The sequence below is a fragment of the Watersipora subatra genome, chromosome 2 (genome assembly GCF_963576615.1).
Source record: "Watersipora subatra chromosome 2, tzWatSuba1.1, whole genome shotgun sequence".
Classification (NCBI taxonomy): domain Eukaryota; kingdom Metazoa; phylum Bryozoa; class Gymnolaemata; order Cheilostomatida; family Watersiporidae; genus Watersipora; species Watersipora subatra.
Genome location: NC_088709.1, coordinates 22,205,787 through 22,228,934, shown reverse-complemented (window position 1 = coordinate 22,228,934; position 23,148 = coordinate 22,205,787). Strand labels below are relative to the sequence as shown.

The 23,148-nt window shown below is 37.1% G+C and overlaps 1 protein-coding gene across 1 annotated transcript; it reads right to left on the bottom strand.

Moving 5' to 3' along the window:
• Positions 1-616: 616 nt before the first annotated feature.
• Positions 617-17,003, bottom strand: LOC137388894 (protein unc-93 homolog A-like). The gene is made up of 10 exons (XM_068075375.1): positions 16,910-17,003; positions 15,530-15,716; positions 11,621-11,775; positions 10,726-10,816; positions 6,653-6,735; positions 5,527-5,610; positions 5,014-5,259; positions 3,288-3,423; positions 1,678-1,809; positions 617-923 (listed from the first exon to the last, which is right to left on the bottom strand). Exons 1-10 carry the CDS (start codon positions 16,979-16,981, stop codon positions 700-702), a joined length of 1,410 nt encoding a protein of 469 aa, XP_067931476.1. The 5' UTR covers positions 16,982-17,003; the 3' UTR covers positions 617-699.
• Positions 17,004-23,148: the final 6,145 nt, after the last annotated feature.

Sequence of the window (23,148 nt, the reverse complement as noted above, 5' to 3'; positions counted from 1 at the left end):
AGTATGGCAAGGTGGTCATAAGATGGAGTCTACATTGAAATATAAGGATGCCGATTAGCCCCTCATGTTAGAGAAGACATAAGTGTATAAACCATAAATGGATTTTAAGATTACAGTTTAAACACTCTTTTAAGAAAATTTAAAATTTGAAGTTGAAGCTGACAGCCTAATTGAGCTTGCCCTCTACTAGTACCACAGCCTTTGCTCACTACTAACTTCTATGCAATACTGTAGACCAAATTGATGCCTGCTCAGATGCATTTTGTGAACAGCTTCTTTCAGTTCTAACATCAGTTGTGGCTAGATATAAGTGTATGATGTTGCTATAGCACTAATCCAAACCAGTAGCATAAAAAATGGTTTTCTACTGCTTGCATAAAAGCACAGATTTATGTTTTATAGTAAATTATTTAAAAAGTGCATTAAATACTCATGTAAAGAAGTATATAAACTTGTAGCTTAAGATTTTTATTGCTAAAGTACAATGAATAATAACTGTTGCATACAATGTATTTACATGATTCCTGTACAGATATTCATACGCATAACTTGTAATCAATAGTGTGTAATAAAATCGCTTGATCTTTAGTTTGGCATCAGAAGTACACAGAAGAGTAAACAATTCCGACTAAAAACATGTTAAATTGGATGCGTTCTGAATAACCCTCAATAGCCAATCACACCTAAAACACGGTACTGTTAGTTAACATTCATTTTGTTGGTTTTATTTCTTCTCTCTTGCCATTCAACTATACTAAAGCCCATAATTCCTAAGCCAAGGAAAGCGAGAAGAATGTAGGCTTTGATGGGCAAGCACAGCCTACTCTGGTAGCCAAAGGCTATGATGAACCCGATAGACTCCCATAATCTGTAGTTTGAGAAGGCTGCTTCGTGGCTGTCTTTAAATAATACTCCGTATAAAGCTACAATGTTGGCAAACGCATACAACAGTTGCTGAGAGTACAACAATGAATAAGGAAACACTGTCAGGTTAGTTAGAAATTGTCTTTCAACGGAGCATCGACAACAGGGATATGGTAGCAGAATTTCGAATTATTGTTTCTATATCAGGTACAACTTCAGGGAGTGCCCAAAGCTTGCTTTGACTATCTACTCGTCTCAGCTACTCAAATATTGCTACGTTTCTATACAACGATAGCATAGCGACTCCTGGTTGTCCAAGTGCTACGCTGGGCTGATAAATGAACTGCGTTTCCATAATATGCTAAGGTGGAGTGAAAGTTGTAAGACGCCTGATGTTAAGGTTATTATTATGTTATATAACATATTTATAAATTCGTTAAAATATAAACTAGTTTAATCATATCATACTTATCGTAGCAATAAAATAAAAAAATATTTGATATTTTTCTGAAATTGAATTCATGAATATTTGCAATATATTTGTACTAGTTGTTATTCTAATTTCTAATTCATGTTTTGAGCCTTGATTTTCTTGAGGGGTACAAGTACATCGTCTGCTTTAATTAGGCCAAGCTCTATTAATCATTAGTTAGTTAATAGCTAGTACTAGTCAAAACTCTGATCCCATTAGTCATTAAGGCTGCAATTATGGCAGAAAGATGGCGCATTGAACGGTCAAACACGAACACCTTGACAAGTCTACATGGTAAGTTCAGATGGCAGTTTTCTATGACAGTAGAAGCACTGACTTACCATTTATCTGTGTTTGCCAGATAGCATCGGCCATTCCCCAGAAGCCAGCAAGTATAAAGTATATGTAGAGATTCTCTTGAGTAATTTGGAAAGTGAGGAAAGTGGTGACTAGAGCGATATTTATCAGAGCACCTACAACAAACCATTCAACCAGTCGATTTATTCCAAAACCTATTTTTTCTGATCCGTACAATGAACACAAGTCATGTAAGTACATTAACAAACAAAAGTTGAGCTGCACTCGATTGCATTTGAAAACATTGAAATCAGTGGCAGGTGGCAATCAACTACTGATAGAAACTGATAACTAGTGAAACTGATGACTGGCAGTAACTGATGACTAGTAGTAACTGATGACTAGTAGTAACTGATAACTAGTAGTAACTGATGACTGGCAGTAACTGATGACTAGTAGTAATTGATGACTAGTAGTATAACTGATGACTAGTAGTAACCGATGACTAGCAGTAACTGATGACTAGTAGTAACTGATGACTAGTAGTAACTGATGACTGGCAGTAACTGATGACTAGTAGCAACTGAGGACTAGTAGTAACTGATGACTAGTAGTAACCGATGACTAGCAGTAACTGATGACTAGTAGTAACCGATGACTAATAGTAACCGATGATTAGTAGTAACCGATGACTAGTATTAACTGATGACTAGTAGTAACTGATGACTAGTAGTAACCAATGACTAGTAGTAACCGATGACTAGTAGTAACCGATGATTAGTAGTAACCGATGACTAGTAGTAACTGATGACTAGTAGTAACCGATGACAAGTAGTAACCGATGATTAGTAATAACCGATGGCTAGTAGTAACTGACGACTAGTAGTAACTGATGACTAATAGTAAAAAATAAAATATATTCAGGGATCATTTTTGGCATATAGTACCTCTGTTTGATTTGAATATTTCTTTGTAAAAATCCTTATTAATTTTAAAACTCCTATCACACGCTACATAAGCAAGGATTGTAAAGTAATATCTTGCTAGCCAATACGACAACAATTCGTAGACTAGTCTGTTAAATTGATTTTCCAGAAAGGAGCTTAACGATGAACTTACACAAAATTTTAGTAAATTTTATCGGAAATTATCGATATTTTTCTATCATTTGCGATAATTTTTTATATTTGAGGTAATCTGATTGCTGAGATGTCTCAAGATTAAAATCGACAAAACTTAATCGCGGTTAAACCCTCCGAGGGAAAATACTTGCATAATGACATCACTGGTTGTTATGGTTATTACCATCAAAAACAGTCGCAAGTGATAGAAAAATATCGATATTTTCTAATAAAATCTACTAAAATTTGGTCTAAGTACATCTTTAAAGTACATGCAATAACCTTCTCGTTACGATTAGTGACTGTTTTGCGGATTTATCCCAACCCCACTGTTCGAATGTCAAGCTTTCCAGACCGCTAAGATACTGCTGATGACTAAGTTGAGTAGCAGAAGATCCTTTATGGCCTGTCATTTCGCTGTACTCGGGGTATGAGTGTACTTGAGTGTACTTGCCCATACACTTCAAAATACATAACTTAACAAACACTTTCTACTTAAGAAAGAAGAGCCAGTCTTTTGTTTCAGTACTCACCAAGAACAAAGAATGGGATACGTCCAACATACTGCACAAGCTTGCCAAAGAGGAGAGAGCAGCAAGCATTCATCGCTCCATAACATATTACCACATAACCTACCCACCAGTTTCCTAGTGGGCAGGTAATAAATGCCTACAACAGGTCATATTCAGGTTTTCTGTATAGCGTTTACTATCTTATACTGATAAATTTATCTGTTTGATTAGACAAGTGCTTCAGTGTATGCATTAACGAGTTGAAATTATCTGTTCGCAAATCATAGCTTAGTCACAGCTACCTCTGGTGCTCAAAGTACACACCCTTACTAAGGTCCTACGAAGGTTGTTCAAAATTGATACTGTTAGCCCGAGCCCAACAGCTATGTTTAAATTTTGTATGTTGTAAGTTCAGTTGTTCAAGCAATATATATGTGTTCTTTATTATATATTATGCCCTAATATATAGATTATACATTATATATATTGCGCATTAATGTATTAGACGTTCATCCTTAGCATAGTTCTGCTTTTGTAGCAGTTATATATCCAAGTTTTACAATAGAAATGTAGAAATATGATATCCTAGTTAAAACTATGAATAACATGCAGATCAATACATATACTTTTGACAAAATGATAGCCAATCAAATAACAGCATCAAGTATACACAATTTGAAAAAAATTTGACAATCCCAGAGCTTTACAGTAGAGGCAACATTTTTCTAGGCTGACAATAAATATTTATATACCTGGTGGCGTTGTTAAAGTTTTGAGAAAAAAATCGAAAAAATTGGTAGCTAAAAAACGAACGTTAATATGACATAATATTCACTGCTATTACTTTGTATGGTATTCCTGAAGAAATGTTTCAAAGTCTTTAGGTCAGAATGTAAACCACATTATAGACAGATCTGAAGACGATGGGTTGGATTTATACTTTAGTAACTTCCAATCAGAGTTGATTGTAAAGATCGATCTTCTCAGGTACACTGTCATTAAACAATGTCCCTAAACTGCCACTGACACTGCGGCAATCGCAAAAGAGTATTATTATTGACGCAATCTCTTCATTATTATCGTCTCACCCTCTATTTGAAAACTACCTTTAATAGAATGTCACCTTTATAAAAGGGTTGAAACAAACAACGCATGGCACTCAAATAGACGTTTTGCAGTATCATAAATTGGCAAGAATGGTTTAATAGGAAAATCCAAGCGAGGAGGGCATTCAAGGGGTATTATTGTTAAACAAAAATACCATAATAAAGTTTATTGTATTATGGCTTAGGCAGTGTGAAGGATCAATTCTGAGTAATGTAGCTTTTCACAACATCGCATGATGCAGATGATGCACAAGTTTGTCATCATCTGCAAGACAGATACGGCACTTACAAATGATGCGGAGGAAAATACAGCAAAAGCTATTTTATTTTCACAAACATTTTCAGACTTCAATTATTTTCATTTCGATTTGAGTAGCTGGGAATTCTGGGAATTTAATGTTTCGAATGCTGCTAAACATAACAAAACTGAGTCGCTAATTATTGCCCTATGGCGTAGAATTTCTTAACTTTTTCAGTAAAGGTGTTAATTTGCATCATGTAAATTAACACCGTTGTTATTCATTGAAACATTTATTGCAAGGTAATTCAACACAAGCATATCATTTTAGCCATGGAAACATAGGGATGGCAACAAACCAATCAACCTTCGCCGCGTTTTTCAATGATACAAACATTCCTACCTGTGTGTAGTCTGAGGCAAAAAAGGCTTGTTCTAGCCCGCTGTACATAGTCAAAGGAATGAGAAGGGCCTGTCTGTAGTCCTTCATGTGCAAGAATGTAGCGGCTATGATTCGAGGTTTGCAGATCTCCTTAGAGCACCTACCAATCTTTAGATTTCTTTCAATCGGCAGCTGTTGGAGGAAAACGCCGACTATGATGACGGCTAAACAGGCACATCCCGTGTAGATGCCAGCCAGCATGTAAAGCTGCAAAGAGTGACAACAGTAAACACACCCTGCGTAAATGACATCCAGCGGAGGCTGCATTCTACAGTTTGTCTGAACAGTTGCTAGTCACAGTTTGTTTGTAGATACAAAAATACTAACAGTTTACAGCAAGTAGAAGAATGTGTATAAGCATTCATGTGGGTTTAAAAGCTATGAAATTGTCTTTGTAACTATTAAAACAGATTATGGAGGAGTTGTTGCCTCTTTACGATCTGTGCACAAAATGCTGAAAGAAGGTAGACTTACCTTTTCGTCTGAAGGCCGGTCTAGGTTTGTATTATTACTGTCTTTGATCTGAGGGCAAAATCCTTTTCCACATTTAGCGAGTTCCTAAGACATATACATGTATATCTACACAAGAGACACTGAGCGAGCACTTGCTATTGCCTCAAGTATAAAGGTAGGTTAGCATATATATGTATGAAAAGGTGTTGAAGCGATTTCTTTGAAAAGGTCTTCCTATTGCTTAGAAGCTGCTAAGTGAGCTGAAGCTCATTTGACAATACAATTTAAGCATAAACATCAATATGGATATTAAACATCAATATCTATATATTATGAATATAAACATCAATATTAAATATCAATAAGACAACTCAAGCTCCTATGATCAGTAAAAATAGTTGTGAGTACATTTTCAAACACTAATGGAACTTTTATGAAATGTTTTCAAAAGAGCTTAGATACTAAGTCCTAACAATTTCATCTTTACCAGTATGGAACATCTGCTATATCTTCTGTAGCTCGATATGCATAGCAAGAATTTATAATCATTTCCTTTTGTGCATCAGTTATAAATCATCTTTCCTTAGCAGATTACTGAATGTTTTGAAGATTTGTGAATATAGGACATGGAGTGGCAATGGCTAGTGCTTGTAGCCATGGCAACAGTGTGCTTATTTGTTATTTTTCTTGGCAGCCACACTGCCAGCTTTTTAAAGTCTCGTGTGATTTCACCAGTATTACATGAAATGCTTATGACTAGCGCATAGATCTCTGACACCCCAATCCACCACAACCTGTCACAACCTGTCACAAGTGTACGATCAATTCCCTATTATTAGTTGTCACAGCTTCAGTATACCCAGTAATCCATTGTGAAATCACAATGCTCGAATGACACATTGTTTTAAGGACATATTTTCTGATGATACACACTGCAGGTAGTTAAGCTTTGTTATAAAGAGCAAGCGCTTTTCATAAGAGTTCAACTCAACTCTCTATACCATTGCAAATTTTAAAAATTTCAGGAAAAAATTTGTGATTAATTTAACCTAAAGATGTTACAAATGTTTTCAAATATTTTTGGCTGAGTCTTTGACAGAAAACTTAGTCTGAGATCATTTGTTGCAAGTATGAGTAGCAAACCTACCACATCAGAAAGAAATTCAATGGATGAGTTAGAGCCTGCTGGTGCTAAGACTTGACTCGCTATCACATTACCCCAGACTGATGCTGAAATGAAAAGAGATGATCATAAGCATTGTGAGCTAGATCTATATTCAATGCATAATTGGAAGCATCTTGTACAGCTGCTCTCTTTATGATATACTAGGTGAAGTGTTAAAGGTTGACTGCAACAAAATTCACATTACAGTTATTTGGTATCAAAAGATTCACCATGTCTTACTCTGTTGTGTTGTAGGTTCAAAATATGTGGAAATGTGATTACAATCTCTTCAAAGCTCAAAAACGAACATTTGAATAAATGGCTGATAGTTGGAATCCCTTTATTTCAATGATGTACTCAACACGACGTGGTTATTGTTTTTGACATGTGATGGTATCACTTGAAATAAAAGCCTCAATATAAAACATCTAGTAGCACTAGTTTATGACAAACACTTCGGGTTCTACCAAAAAGCTCTTATAAAATATATAGATGCTCGATACTTTTTGGTTTCATTTCAGCTTGGTCTAATCATCTAGTCATAATATGATCATGTGACCCATACTTCTTGCTAAATTGCACGAACAATTTCTGCAGCATTTATCGACTATTGCAGGTGACCTACAGGCTCCTCATGTTTATCAAAAGATGTGATGCCCCCCTCGAACTAGGGTTAAAAAATTAAACTAATTTTTAGGTTAGGTTTTGAGATGTCAGTGCTCAAAGCGACAGCGTTACAATGATAATGAAAAAGACGCGTAAGGACAATAGACATGGTTTTATGGAATGCGTGAAGCATATTTGAGAAAATATTTCGACAAATGAGATTGCATGAAAGTGTAAAAAGAAGCATATCATGTTCAACTACGTCAAATTTGAGCCATTTTGAGAGGGATTCCAACCGACGGCCGTTTTTGTGACGGCTGCGACTATCTGTTCGTTTTTAGCTTTTAGGAGCTTGGAAACACATTTCCACATATTCTGCACCTACAACACAGCAGAGTAAAACATGGTGAATCTTTTGATACGAAATAATTATAATTTGAACTTTGTTGCAAGTCAACCTTTAAGCATGAAGCCATGAAAGATTGGCAGGTGTAATAATTATGTGCACAATTTATGTTATAATACAGCCAGTTGGACAGCATTGTGTATTGGATGCCTGTATGTAAAACTGGAAGTTCCGAGTTCAAATACAGCGTGCAGGAGAGTTTTCATTCTTGAAACTTTATCGACAAAACTGGACATGTGGACAGACAAAATACAGACAAACACTGAGATTTATATATATAGATGCAGGCGGTTCATATGTATTGCTATTATCGTCCTTCATTATCAGGTAAAGCAGGTTTCACGGTTAGAAATGCGATCTGGTGTTCACAGAGTCAGCAATAATCAACGGTAAAGCTGAAAAAGGGAAGTAAATTTGTCATTGCCAAAAAATTTGAGTTTATGTGGTGAAAGCCAGCAGAGCACTCAGTGACTCACACTGAGTGTTTGGGCTAAAATGTCAACAATTAGTTGCGTGCATGATCAGCCGAACAACTGGACAATAGCCAACTTGACTAACAGGACCAAGTCGGCACGGCTGAGGCCATCTCGGCTATTAAGTGCAAAGTCAGCTATCAAGGCTATGCTCAACTCGGCGACATCGGCCACGTTATGACTGATATACTGAAGCTGAGTCACGTACACAAGACCTGCCGAGATAAGGAGGCGGATGATGTAAGGAGCCCAGATGAGCCAAGGAAGGCGGAGGTCCCTGGCAGTCTCTTGCATGCTGATCATTCTACCCACACAAATTGAATTGCTTGTATGCTTGCATATGTTATCAAATATATATCTCTTAGTGCTTTGTACTCAGTGGTTTTGATCTGTGTGGAGCAGTTAGAAGAACACGGCAGTTCTTACGCTTTTATATAACCAGTCGCAACCTATCAGCAAGTCTTTCATATGTTTTAGTTGGGAAATTGTTAAACTGTTGTTAGAATGACTTTCCTATCACATTGTTTCCTTACATTTTAAATATGTCTGTTTTTCAGAATGTTTTGACGCTTTTTTTGTTTTGTTCAAAACTAAGTGCTGTGAGTCATCGAGAGTCTGGCACTGAAAACGAATATGAGCCTGTACTTTATGCATAACAGGAATTGCGCAATTCCGTAACTAACACTTTATGCTAATGCTCATTATATCTACTGCGTGTTATCAGCCAATGTGAAAAGGATCTTCGATAAGAGTATGATGAAAGAGTTGCTTAACTGTGTTCACCTCGTTTGACAGTTATTCGAGTTCATCAATTAACAAATATGGAGATCTAAAAACAGCACACTTATGCACAAAGTATTATGCTTGAAAAAATAAATTATTTATTTACAAACATTTGAACAGATGCACGATGTAACCCGCTAAAGGAAAAATGTCTGTATATAAAAATATATCGTTACCGGATTGTGTGAGTTTCAAAGGACAAAGTTGCTTTCAGATGCTCGAGTGCTGACAAAAAAGATCTATAACGTGTAAGAAGGACAACTCCTAAGTCTACTACCTACGAAGACGAATAGTTGCTGCTCACCTGTCTGTTTACCTTAAACTTTGGATTTATATACTTTTTAGAAGCAGTTGATAAGTTTATAACACTAGCAGTAGACATGGCAATGCCAGTGATGCTTTTTATTTTAAACCAAATCGTGCACATTTGGTTGTTTAGGAGGCGGGTTCTAACGAACCTGATAGAGTATCGAAATCAAATATTTTGGTGAACTGGCAGAAGGCACGAAGCATATGTGTGTGAAGCTTGAATGGAATTGGCCAGAAAATGAGGAAACGCATGGGCTTTAAGCTGACACACACATTGAAAGAGACACCATTGATATAATTAATACCAGCTGTACCTCACTAATATTTTACGGTCAAAATATTGTAGTTCCTTCTTTAGCTTGGCCTGATACTTCGATGTATATGAAAAACGGTTTAGCAAGAATGCGGAAGGCAGACAGCATTAAAGGCGAGTAACCCAAAGGAGAGTGTAACATATATGCCAAGAAGGTTCTGTCGACAGCAAATAAGCGAATGCATTTTTAATAAAAAGCATGATTCGAGACCTCTATAAAGATTTTTGTCTGTAGGAAATGAAAACAGAAGGATTTGGTCAAAGCCACAAAACTGTTTTTGTTAGAATGGTTCACAAATGATTAATAGGGTTATAAGCGGTGTATAGATAATAACTCCGAGTTTCCAGATGTGCATAAGACTTAAAGGTTGACTTGCAACAAAATTCAAATTACAGTTATTTGATATCAAAAGATTCACAATGTCTTACTCTGCCGTGTTGTAGGTGCAAAATATGTGGAAATGTGATTACAACCTTTTAACAGCTCAAAAACGAACAGTTCATTGCAGCCATCACGAAGCCGCTGTGGATCGGGATTTCAAAACTTTCTTCACCGATAGAACATTTTATATTTTATTATGTTTATGTACTATATTTTATAACATTTAGATATTTTATCACTAAAATCTCAAAGTATCTCTAAACTGCCGTTCATGAAAAAAATTGATCAAATCCCAATTTTCGCAAGATCCTTTTGTCACCAGTTAGGTTAAACAGCCTGCAATCAACTCACTACAACCTGCTGTTAATACTGACTACACACGGTCAAAATGCATTGTTGACACATAGAGCAGCTATTTGCTGCGCCTACAGACCATATTTCTGTCCATATGTATATATCTAAGGAGTTGTTTGTGTGAATAAAATATTCAAACAAAGTGGAATTGAAATCGTTACAACCAACTATAAGATCAGCCAACCACAGATGCGTTGACTCTGTAAACCAACATGTTTGTTTCAACACCATACGTCGGCAATGAATTTTCAATGCATGCAAAACTCCTTGACTACACAACAGAGTCATTCCATCATTGTTTGTAACCATGTATTTACTCATCATATCTTCAACAAGAGCCTAACCAACACATTATGCTGATATTAGAGAATTGCTTTTTATCCATGCATCTATGTACATCGGGGTCGGTTTGAGGTCAGTTTTACCTACCGGACTGGAAGAAGAGAAAGAATGTTCCAAAGAATAAATTTGCTCCTGCATCATTTGTTATCTTCCTCTTCTGTGCGTACTCATGCGCCAGCTAAAACCATTCACAGTAGTTCCAGTGCAAGAAACAGAAGATGTATTTGACGGAGTCGGGAGACAACGGTAAAACATAGCTAATTGGTGGTTTTTACTCAAAAAAATGATATGTTAAGTGAACAAACAAAGGTGTTAACTCTACAGAAGGATATGTTAACACAACAAATAAAAGTGTAAACTCTACAAAAGGATAAGTTAATGGAACAAATGAAGATGTTAACTCAACAGTAGGACATGTTAACGCAACAAATAAAGGTATTAACTCTACAGAAGGATAAGTTAATGGAACAAATGAAGATGTTAACTCAACAGTAGGATGTTTTAACTGAACAAAAGAATATGTCAACTCAACATAAGGATATCTTAATTCAACAGCAGACTGCTGTTTACCCTAACTACTGTCTGTCAAAACTGCACACCTAGCCTGTGGTTGGTTGTAATAATTCATTAACAGCGAGAGACTGAGGGTTGCTTGCTTGTTCAATGCAAGCACTGAATAATCTAACTTTTTCAGACCTAACAAAAAAGTACCAGAAATCCACTAGAATGTGTCAAGGACTTTGTCTAATCTTTTTAGCTTTGTTGATCAAAACAGATGGTAAAATACACCTTCATACATAGAAAAGGAAATTACAGCTAGGGTACTCTCGTTACAAAGAATGCTGAGGAACAAGTATAAGCCAACCAGCATATCTCTGTAAATCAAATCACCCAGTTTGTCATCGCTTGGTTTGTTCTTTATCAGTTATCGCAAGGAACTAACTTATCTGCTCCTACGTATCTAGAATACAAACACACTTACAGTGTTGACCATATGGCTCTTTGATCCCCATAGTGGTGCCGCGCCCAGGCCAAGTATGATCGCTGCCGGAATAAACAAGGCCCAGCTGGCGTAGAAGTGTGCTGCCATGAATGAAATATAGCAAGCCATCGATATGGTGAGGGTCCATTTGCATCCTTCAAATAACCATAGTTTTTAGCAATTATTAGAATGAGTTCTTTACCACTACTTGCAAGTTGTGATTAATACAGAGGTCAAATTCTCATCTCAGTGAAGAAAATGCTCACAGTAGCAGATACAGTGTGTAACTAATAACAACTAGGTTAAATCTAAGGTCTTCCTCATTGCTAACTCCATGTATTTCACGTTGCGTGCAAATTATGCAGTTAGTAGGACTAATAATTGTTATCAGACATAATGTATCGCTTGTGCAGATTTGGAGTTGTGCACACGTTGAGTTCCCGCGTGATAGGTGTTCAATGAACATTCACATTGTGCAAATTAATGCGGGTGCTTTGTTAAAAAAATAAAGATCTTTATGTCAGAGGTCTTAGCAATGCACTGTCTTGTCAAATCAAAATTGGAATGACCGAAGTGCGGGAAAGTGTTTAAAATGGAATAGCTTGTTCAGAATTTTCATGCGCACCATTCGCAAACACCAGTTCCATCTTCCGCAAGTATGAAGAAATTAATCAAGATTTGAAAGTAACAAAATTTGTTTAATTAGTGGGTTTTGATCATTTTCATCTCGCAGAAAAAGCAAATTTGCAGATTAACCGCTCATGGAAATGCAATGAGGAACCTCAGCACGATATCAATTAGCAGTTACCTTGCTATAACCTAAATTTCTAACTTTTTGTTAGACAAGAGGCACTCACAAATTTCAAGTGTGAATGACAATGAGCTATTGCGAATGTTAAGCGTTCAATCATTTTACCATTTCTTCTAGCCGCCAGTACTTCAGCTTTTTGATTGAGATTACAGATGAAAAGAACAGCGTTCGGTTATCAACAGCTGCCATCATATACTGAAGATCATAAACTGAAATACATGGGCACTAACAACCTTCTATTTCCATATGTTCAGCAGACTATTACTGGTGCACTCGTTTTGACTCAAGCCAGATAGCCACTCACTCATTCAATGTTCCAGAGAAATGTTCTCACATGGCACCAGGTCTGTGATCGATACAAAAAATTCATAGCTGCACATTGATAAGTACTCACTGGTGCCCAGATGTAGGATGCATTGCTGCTGCTGTAAATTTTGTCTGGATATCTATGTGGTTGCATTAGCAGCGCAGAAGCTGTAGTAAGCATGTTACAGCCATGCAATGTGCATAATAGTTGCATTACGGACATTTACTACTGCGCAGTATGCAGTATACATGCAGTACAACTGTTTTCTAATACTGAGTGAGCAGTATTGGTGCACTGGCGGTATTGCCTACCTTACATTGTGCAATGGTGCTGGGCACGGGTAATAAAACTTGCTGAACTCGCGGGTTTATCTTCTCTCGAGTATCGGGTAATAGAAATTTTTAGCATTATGATCTTGCTGGTCCGGGCTTGTACTTGCGAGTTCGGGTTTTGTTACACGAATCCCTCGAGTAGAGTGAACAAAAATCCGGTCTATTGTGCCCTGCGCTCTAAGCACTGTTTAACAACCCGCCTGTTAACGCTGAGAGCATGAATATCAGTCGTTAGAAAATAATAAAAGATAATAAATAAATTGAATAGAATTATAATTGCACTATAAATTTTAATATATGTCTGGTGTTTGGAAATTTTAGACATAAAACCTGTATCAACAAACTCGATGCCTGAAAAACTCGGTAGCCAAGAAGTACTCGTGCCAAGCCCTACCAGCTACCCAATACTCGAAAAACTGGAATGGGAGGGAGCGAGTCTAAATTCGTTAGCCAAGAAGTACTCGTGCCCAGCACTAGTGCGCAGTGTTGTGTGTGGAGTGTTGTATTTCGCTGTACTAGATGCAGTGGGAACATTTTGTAATATGCTGTACATATGTAGGACATTTTTGTGAAAACATATCACAGCATCAAGTATTTGGTTCTCTTGGTTGCAACTGCAACACAATTGCGTGTCAATGCTGCTCAATCTTGAGTTAGAGCGGGTAAATAAGTTGATCACAACTAGCATGCTTTATATGGTTGAAATGAAAATCCACTATGATTTTAAAACATAATGTTAATGAAAATTCAATACAAACACCCAAATTCCATCAATCGGACTGGTAATAATGCCTGACACCCTAGTCCAAAATGATATGGGAGTTAGAGTGCAAGTTTATGAGCTTACTAAACATAGCATTGGACAAGTTTGTACAATACGATACGGATGTTTGGAACGTCAGCAGTGTCAGTTGATCCTCTGTATCAACTTTATACTAATGCGCAGATGCAGTACACATGCATTTACACATTTTGAAGGATGAACATTCATAGTAAGTATGAATTGCTGGATTTCAGGTAATGCGTCATGGAAGTGAAGGCACAGTAGACCGCAGTAGTTGCAGTAGCATTGAATATTTGCTACGCATTAGAAAGCTGTAGTGCACAGCAAAATTACTGATCTGCGTTGACTGACGCAGTGCAGTTCTAATGTATCACGATCTTGCATGGCACGCTCAGTGTCTTTCGTTAATCTCGGCCATTCTCGAATGTGACGACAGTACAATAATAACCAATATTTAATGTTTTATCTGTTTGTTAAACGATTAAACCATACCACTGTTAGGTAACATACCACTGTTAGGTAACATACTACTGTTAGGTAACATACCGCTGTTAGGCAACATACCGCTGTTAGGTAACATACCACTGTTAGGTAACATACCACTGTTAGGTAACATACTACTGTTAGGTAACATACCCCTGTTAGGTAACATACCACTGTTAGGTAACATACCACTGTTAGGTAACATACCACTGTTAGGTAACATACCACTGTTAGGTAACATACCACTGTTAGGTAACATACCACTGTTAGGTAACATACCACTGTTAGGTAACATACCACTGTTAGGTAACATACCCCTGTTAGGTAACATACCACTGTTAGGTAACATACCACTGTTAGGTAACATACCACTGTTAGGTAACATACCACTGTTAGGTAACATACCACTGTTAGGTAACATACTACTGTTAGGTAACATACCCCTGTTAGGTAACATACCCCTGTTAGGTAACATACCACTGTTAGCAAATTGGTTAAGGCAAACTTTTACCTAAGTTTTACAAACTTTGGTAAAATACTACTTAGGGAGTAGTCTGCTCTTTTCTAATAACTGTAAAAATAAAAAGATTTATGATTTTATGTTATGTAGTTTACCAGATCAAGCAATGTTAGAAGTCATAAAATAGTTAGCTGAAAGGATCGAGACGATTCGTTAATTATACACTTTCACTGTCTTGCTGTTGGGTGAGCTAAATGTATGCTATTGGTCAATTTTTCGTGAGAGCAAAATCGTGTTCAAGCTTGCACAGAACATCCCTTGAAAGTCAGATTAAATGGTGAAACGCCCAAAAGAAACTACTGTTTCACTTTACCGTGGGTTTCAATCGCTGTCCTTGTGCGAACTGGGACTGGCTGAGAGAGTCCTCAATTTTAGAACTTCAAACTCAAACTTACCTTGTCTGTATGTTTGTCTGTCTGTTTTTCTGTTTATCCACCTTTCTATTTGACTGTCTGCCTGTTTGTCAGTCTGTCTGTTTTCCTTTCTGTCTGTTTGTCTGTTGATCTATCTAACATAGGTATATATGTCTGTCTGCCTGTTTGTTTGTTGTTTGTTCGTCTATCTGCCTATCTATCTGTCTGTCTGTCTAGCTGACTGTCTGTCGGTCTGTTTTTTGTCTGTCTGTTTGTCTTTGTGCACCTGTCTGCCTGGTTGTCGGTCTGTAATGCTTACCCATAGTTGCTATTAAGGGAGAAGGAACGAAGAACGAAGAAACGACTAGCGATCCATAGATTACAGCCAGCACTGTGGTGCCCATTCCTTCATCTTTGAACAAACTCGACTGCAGGCTCTGTAGAGATTGGAACGCAGTAAACAGGAAGAGAAACCCTGTGCATATTACTATCACGTTGCGCCATACCTACAACAAGAATACAACTCAGATAACGAGAGTTTGGCTATTAGGTTTTTTACCATCTATGATTTAAACTCGATGCATGGGTTTGTGTTTTTATACAGAAACATTTTTTGAAAGCCAAAGGCCCTCTTCTTAAAAAATGCACATGAATAACTTGAAGCACTTGTTAAACTCACTGGCTTGAGAAAACTTTTATTTTTTGAAAATGTACTGAAAATTTGAGGTTGGACATTTCTAGAGTTGGCTAACTCCTTGACTTTTACATTAAAAACTTTACCAAAGATTTAGCAATTTGCAGGCACAAAGTAAATGTGACATAGTTTTATAGTCTAGTAGCTTCTAATGCAACTGCCTGTATGAATATTTATCAAAAAGTTGTACTAGACCATTGGCTAGTATACCAGCAGACTCTGTCTCCTATAAGCACTGCCAGCTGTCATGTCTAGTTTCAGCCTAGCTAGAGCACTAGTTTATGCTGTCACATTACTTTGCTTGCGTGGCATTACTTTCAACATTCTCTGATTGGCATCATGTCAACCGGAGAAGCTTGTATTTACGTGAGGGTAGGAACAATAGGAGATACGCTACTATTCAAGGTCTTCACTGTTGCAAGACGATCAGATAGCAAGATGTAATACAAGCCAATGCATATGTTTTTATGTTTAAAATACACAGCCAGACATTTACTTTCAGGTTTATCGCTGTCATCAGAATGTCAGCAGTCGCAGGCAGGTGCTAGACCTCCCCATTAGCAGATAGCTACTTTCATTACAGCTTACATGGGTTATTATAAGTACCGAAGGATTATTTTGCTGCAAAGCTTACTTAGCAAACATTGCGTATGTCATGTGTAAAACCTTTGCAGGTCATGTTAAGGTTTCAGTTAGATATTTAGATTGAACAAGCTGTTATTGTAAAGGCACCGGTACTATGTGGGTTGCGAAAGGCAGCGGCTTTGTCAACCTATGTAGGACCCGTGGGTAAAGGTGTGGTAATTTGTTCACATCAGACACAAATGCACTAAGCTACAAAAACTGCACGCTTTTTTTGCGATGCTATGAATCCACCTCAACAAAAATCAGCTTTCAGATCATTAAGGTTGGCAAAATGCAAACCTTCTGCCACGGCTGCTTCACGCTGCTGCACAAAGATCAGTCAAAATGATTCTATAGTTTGAAAGTAAAGACTTCACATACCTGTCTGGTGCTGTCAAACTCAGGCACTGTCTTAGTTTCCTCATCCAAATATCCTTTTTTTGAAAGCTCCATGCTAGTAAGCCTATTGATAAACCTTGATTGGGGCGTTTAGTTTTACTACAAATCTGTCAGGTTTTATATCCCAGGCACACAGCCTATCACCTTCCCCTCTAGTTCCTACTGTATATCTTCTAATATTTAGCCTAGCACCTCACACGTTAATAAATACATGTACATTGCATTCATCAAATTAAGTTAAAATTATGAATTATGTTACATGATGGTAGTTTTTTAGGCAAGTTTTAGCATTTAGAAGTGATTCTTGATATCTACACAAACCTGCACATTCCAGTGTTTCTCATATTAAAAACCAACTACTATTACATGTATTGGTAACTAGTTCAACTAATATTCAATTATACTTAATACAAAATTTTTCCAATTTGCAGAAAATTAGAAAAAAAGCCAAATATTTCCAGAGTGAGTTTTTGTCTTGTGTAACATTAAATATATAAAAATCCTCATTGTTCTCCTTGTTACACTTTTTGTTCATTACTTTGTTTTACACTTTTCAAGGATTTATATTTTATTTAAAATTGGGCGATTTTGCTTATTAAAGCACTATTTAATGTTTTAACATTATTTAACTTTTTGTGATTCAGGTTTTACATCGCATTAGTAATATGAATTTGCACAATAATACTGTGATAATTTTGGATTTAAGGATTTGCTGAGCCAATCACATTGATTTCATGTTCAATATTTTCTAATATTAATTTTTGAATGTGTCTTAGTCTGGCCAGACTTGAATAATTGGTTAAAATTTCATTTGTCTCCTTATAATAGTTGTTGTAGCAAAGAATGTTTTGGATGAAAACTACAGACTTAAATAAGATTTAGCAGCTATCTGCATACACAAACACTGGTAAAATTGTGTCTATCATGAGTGTTTGCAATCAATTATTCATGTCAGTTTCTGACTAAAGCTTTCTCACAAAATTTATTCAAATCGTTGCAAAACAATCGCCAAACAATAACAGACTTACATCAAATAGTCTGAAAATGATTGATAAGTAGGACTGTATAATCCCAATTTTATGCCTTTTGTATGAGTTTTAGAGAGAATGGTATTTTGTAGATAATATCTAGAGTGAATAGAGTATAAGATTTTGCCATGAAAAAGCAAAAAGCTGAGTTAATGTGAAGAAAGTTTCCTGTATCATGCCTCTTTGGAACAATTTGGTAGTTCCACAAAAGTTGGGCTAAATACATACATGTAAATACTTGTTCCCTGTACTTTAAGGCAAACCAGCCACAGGCAGAAGGTACAATAGTAGACAACTACAAAGTGTTCTATTGTAACATTGGGAAAGCGAAAAATTTTGTGCAATCAATCTTAATAAATCTAACATTGTCATTAGGAGTGTTTTTGGGCAGATTGTGCATGCGTGCATGTGTGCATGCGTGCGTGTGTGTATGCATGTGCGTGCACGTGAGTGTAGGTGTTAGTTCACATAAACGTCATGTGTTCCTATAATGGTTTGGCTGATTATATATATATATATATATATATATATATATATATACATATACGTATAATCATATATATAATAAAGTAATTTGAATGTCACAAGCTCAAATCCATCATAAAAGGGATTTTTGCTGCTAAAACTTTAACTGTTAACTAGCCAGATTAACAATATATATACCTATATTGTTAATCTAGTGTTATATATATATATATATAAACTATAGTTTATATAAACGCTCTATTTTAATATTGAGCACTCTCTTCTAGTGAACTGCAACCTTCTTCTTCATCAGTATATATATATATATATATATATATATATATATATATATATATATTTATATATATATATATATATATATATCTAGGTGACCCCAGAGTAAAACATTAATCTGGAAGAAAGATAAGTAACATTAAACTATTCTAACACTCTAGTTCTTGATATATATACGTATCTATATATCTATATATATATTTCTCAAAGTATGTGTGTACGCATTCCGGCTATAGCTATTATTAGAACAGCTGAGCTGGTCAACAATGCAGACTCAAAGTCATGGCTTACTGTCATTGGAAGCCTAACCTTATTAACTAGCTTAGTGGAGTTTTCCATTGGCAATATGCCAGGCTACTAGCGTGAAAGGCACAGTTGTTTGACAAAGTTTTAAAACCTTTACAGTTGTTTTTATTTTTCTCTTAATACATTTCAACTACACGATACACCGCTCTCATGATATGTAGTTTGAAAGTTAGAATAGCATATGTTGTTATATGTTAAATACAAATCAATTTTCTGTCCAAAGACTCTTCTATTACACGGGCAACGCCAAGTGGCACAGCTAGTATATATATATATATATATATATATATATATATATATATATATATATATATATATATATATATATATATATGTATATATATATATACATATATATATATATATACATTATATATATAAATTGTTTCCTCACCCCGGTTAACCCGTATAGGTGGTAGTTTCTGCTCTAACTCGGGTCTCCTACCAGAGACCTGGGAGTTTGAGCACTCGCCTCAAGATCTTAGCCGTTCCCAATAGCGCACTTTTCTGCAACTCACCTGAGTTGATTACTGTTGGTATTTGGGCAAGCCACATTTTATGCGCCGGTGTTATTGCGCCCAGTGCCCCAATGACTACTGGGATTACAGTTGTTCTTACATCCCAGCATTTTTCAATCTCTTCTCCAAGAGGGAGATATTTCTCTACCTTTTCTTTTTCTTTGCTGGCTATATTGTAGTCATTGGGTACTGCTATATCTATTATAGTAGCTCTCTTGTTCTCCTTGTCCACCACCACTATATCTGGTTGGTTTGCCAGGACATGCTTGTCAGTCCGGATGTAGAAGTCCCAGAGGATCTTAGCGCGGTCATTTTCATTGACCTTATCAGGAGCTTCCCACCAGTGTTGTGGTTTGCAAGGCATTGCAGGCATTGCAAGATCATGATGAAAATTTCACAAAGCTCCTGCAAAGAGCGCGAGAAAGAGGGTTGAAGCTAAACAAAGACAACCTGAGATTGAAGCTGAAAGGAATACTCTATATTGGGCATATTCTAACGCAAGAAGGAGTGCGTGCTGATCCTGCTAAGCAAAAGGATATCTGTGAGATGCACTCGCCAAGAAATGTCGAAGAAGTGAGGCGATTTTTGGGCTACATCAACTATTCAGGAAGATTCATGCAGAAGCTGGCTACAATTACAGAGCCTATGAGAAGGCTACTGACTAAGGGAGCTAAATATAACTGGACGCAAGGGCAGGAAAAGGAGTTTCTCAAAGTTAAGCAGCCGGCTCAAACTAGTAAAACTTTGGGATACTATGACCAGACCAAACCAGTGGTACTACAATGTGACGCGAGCACTGTGGGCCTAGGCTCAGTGTTGTTGCAAGAAGATAAGCCCATAGCCTATGCCTCAAGAGCTCTCACCATGTTTGAACAGAACTATGCCCCTATCGAGCTAGAATCTGCAGTAGTTCTAAATCTTGCAGTAGTTTATGGGTGTCATCGATTTGACCAGTATATTTATGGCCACTCGCAGGTAACGGTACACACAGACCACCAAGAGCTGGGATCTATCATGAGAAAGTCGCCGCTACAAACCCCCAAGAGATTACAATGAATGCGTCTGATGTTGCAGAGGTTAAACTTGGAAGTAAAATACCGTCCAGGATCAGAGCAAGTGATTGCGGATATGCTGTCTCGGGCGCCACTCGCCGCAGGTGTAGAAGGGCTATCGCTGGGTTCGGAGGAAGTATTTCAGTTGGGCGAGTGGGAGAGACGTCGCACTGAAATTCAGTCCACAGATCCTGAATATTATGCACTGGTAGGAGAGCAGCGATTGGAGCAAGTACGAGTCGCTACCAGAGAAGATCCAGAACTGCTAGGAGTACAGGAAGCAATTAGGAAGGGGTGGCTCTCAGAAAAAAGTCAGTTACCCGATAATATCAAGCAATATTGGAACTATCGAGATAAACTGGGGGCTCCCAACGAATTAGTCTATAAAGGTGATCGGGTTGTGCTGCCAATGAGTATGGGACCTGAGGTGCTGCAAAAACTTCATAAAACTTATCAAAGAATAGAAGCCACTAAAAGCAAAGTGAGAAACACTGTGTTTTCGCCGGGTATCACAGCAGAAATAACCGAAATGGGCCTTAACTGTTCTCTAAGTGTTTGGCGCATCAAAGCAGCAAACCAAAGGAAATGATGAGAAGTCATGAGATACCAGATCGACCCTGGGCGAAGGTAGGAGCCGACATATTTCAGGCCAGGCACCAGGAACACTATGTAGTGCTGGTAGACTATTGTTCTGACTACATAGAAATCAACAAGTTGAAGGACCTCACTTTGGAAACACTGATTAACTGTCTAAAAGAACAGTTTTCACGCCATGATATTCCGGAGCTGCTGCATTCTGACGGCAGCCCTCAATTCACGGGAGACCAATTCCAAAAGTTCGCTTGCAAGTGAAAATTCCAACACAGTTTGTCATCTCGGTATCATGCACAATCAAATAGCAAAGCAGAATCTGCTGTAAAAATCGTGAAGAATTTGATGAAAAAATCTGTGAAGATATTAACCTTGCTATACTGGAATGGCAAAATACTTCAACTGTCAATATGACCACAAGCCCTGCTCAACGGATGTTTAGTCGTCAGACCCAAAGTATATTGCTTTTACCCCAGCAGACACTTGTACCCTGTATTGTCAATGCCAGACAAGCGGTGGATAAAAAAAGAGTTAAGGCCTTGACATCTCAAAACTACTACAATCAGCAAGCAAAGTGGGACAGTGGGAGTCTAAAAGTGGGGCAGCCTGTTTATGTTCAGGATCTACGCAAGTTCTCAGGCAACATGCGGAACTCTGGAGTAATACAACAAAGTTGTTTGGATCGATCTTACATCGTGCATAACCAGGGCCAAACACTAAGATGTAGCCGTAAATACTTGCACCCCTTAGAGTCAACTGCTAAGGAAGATCTGACTCTACGGTGTGAGCAGGCTGAGGGAGCGGACAGGCAAATGTCCGTGGCAGATCTCCCGGCGGAACATAGCGGTGAGCAGAGTGAGAGGGCAGACAAGTAGATGTTCGTGGCAGATCTCTCGGCGAAAAATAGCTGTGAGCAGAGGGAAAGGGCGGATGCAACCGTCGTGGACATCTCGACTGTGAATGGGGAATTAGGAACAATAACACGATATGGCCGGCAGACAAAACCACCTACATATCTGAAGGAATATGTAACCAACATTACCGGTACCGAATAAAACTTGTGGAGGGGGATGTTGAGATAGGTTTGGAGTTACTGTCTCACAACATTGCATAGTAGTTTAGTGGTCGACGTAGTAGTGTGTCATTACACTTAATTGATAGAGTCATTATTGAACAGACCACATTACGGTTTTTTATGTTCGTGGATCCACGTGTTTTATTGCTTTCTGTGAACATATTAATAGTACTTGCATAAGCTGTTTGTTATTTTTAGGTACAAAACAAAAACCATATGTTTACTGATCATTTTTCATTGTAATCGTAGCAAAATAGATTTTATTGAACCGTTACTACCTAATTATTCCACGTTCACATTTAAACACCTTTACAATTGTTTCATTTTTTCTCTTAATTTATTTCAACTGCACAAAACACTTTCTTTTCATGATACGAAGTTTAAAAATTACAGTTGTTTGAAAAAGTTTCAAAACCTTCATAGTTTTTTTATTTTTTCTCTTAATTTATTTGAATAGCACAAAACACTTTTCCCGTGATATGAAGTTTGAAAGTTAAAATGGGAACTGTGGCTATATGTTAAGTAAAAATAAATTTCTATGCAAAGACTTTTTTATCACCCGTGCATTCAGCTGGTAATTTATATAAATCAACATGCAGGGTAAGCTACAGGGTTAGCTCATTAGTCTGCTGGCCTGGAAGTTCCAAGTTCAATTCCAGTGTGAAGCAGTTTTTTTGTGTGCCCAAAACTTTATCACTATAACTGGACATGCGGAAAACAGACCAACAAACAAACAACTTTTATATTTATATATCATACATACATGTATATGCATACATGTATATATATATATATATATATATATATTAGGCATCTAAATAATTACATAATAAATATCATTAGATTGACTACATAAGTATTATTAAGGTACTCTTTATTCACTGATACTTTT

Excerpts from the sequence above, each read along its gene's own strand:
- LOC137388894 (XM_068075375.1), bottom strand. The coding sequence starts at position 16,981 with ATGGAGCTTTCAAAAAAAGGATATTTGGATGAGGAAACTAAGACAGTG. Across the intron at positions 1,810-3,287 it reads TATCCCATTCTTTGTTCTTG|GTGCTCTGATAAATATCGCT; the intron begins GTGAGTACTGAA and ends GGTTTGTTGTAG. Across the intron at positions 924-1,677 it reads CTGGCAAACACAGATAAATG|CTTTATACGGAGTATTATTT; the intron begins GTAAGTCAGTGC and ends CCAACATTGTAG.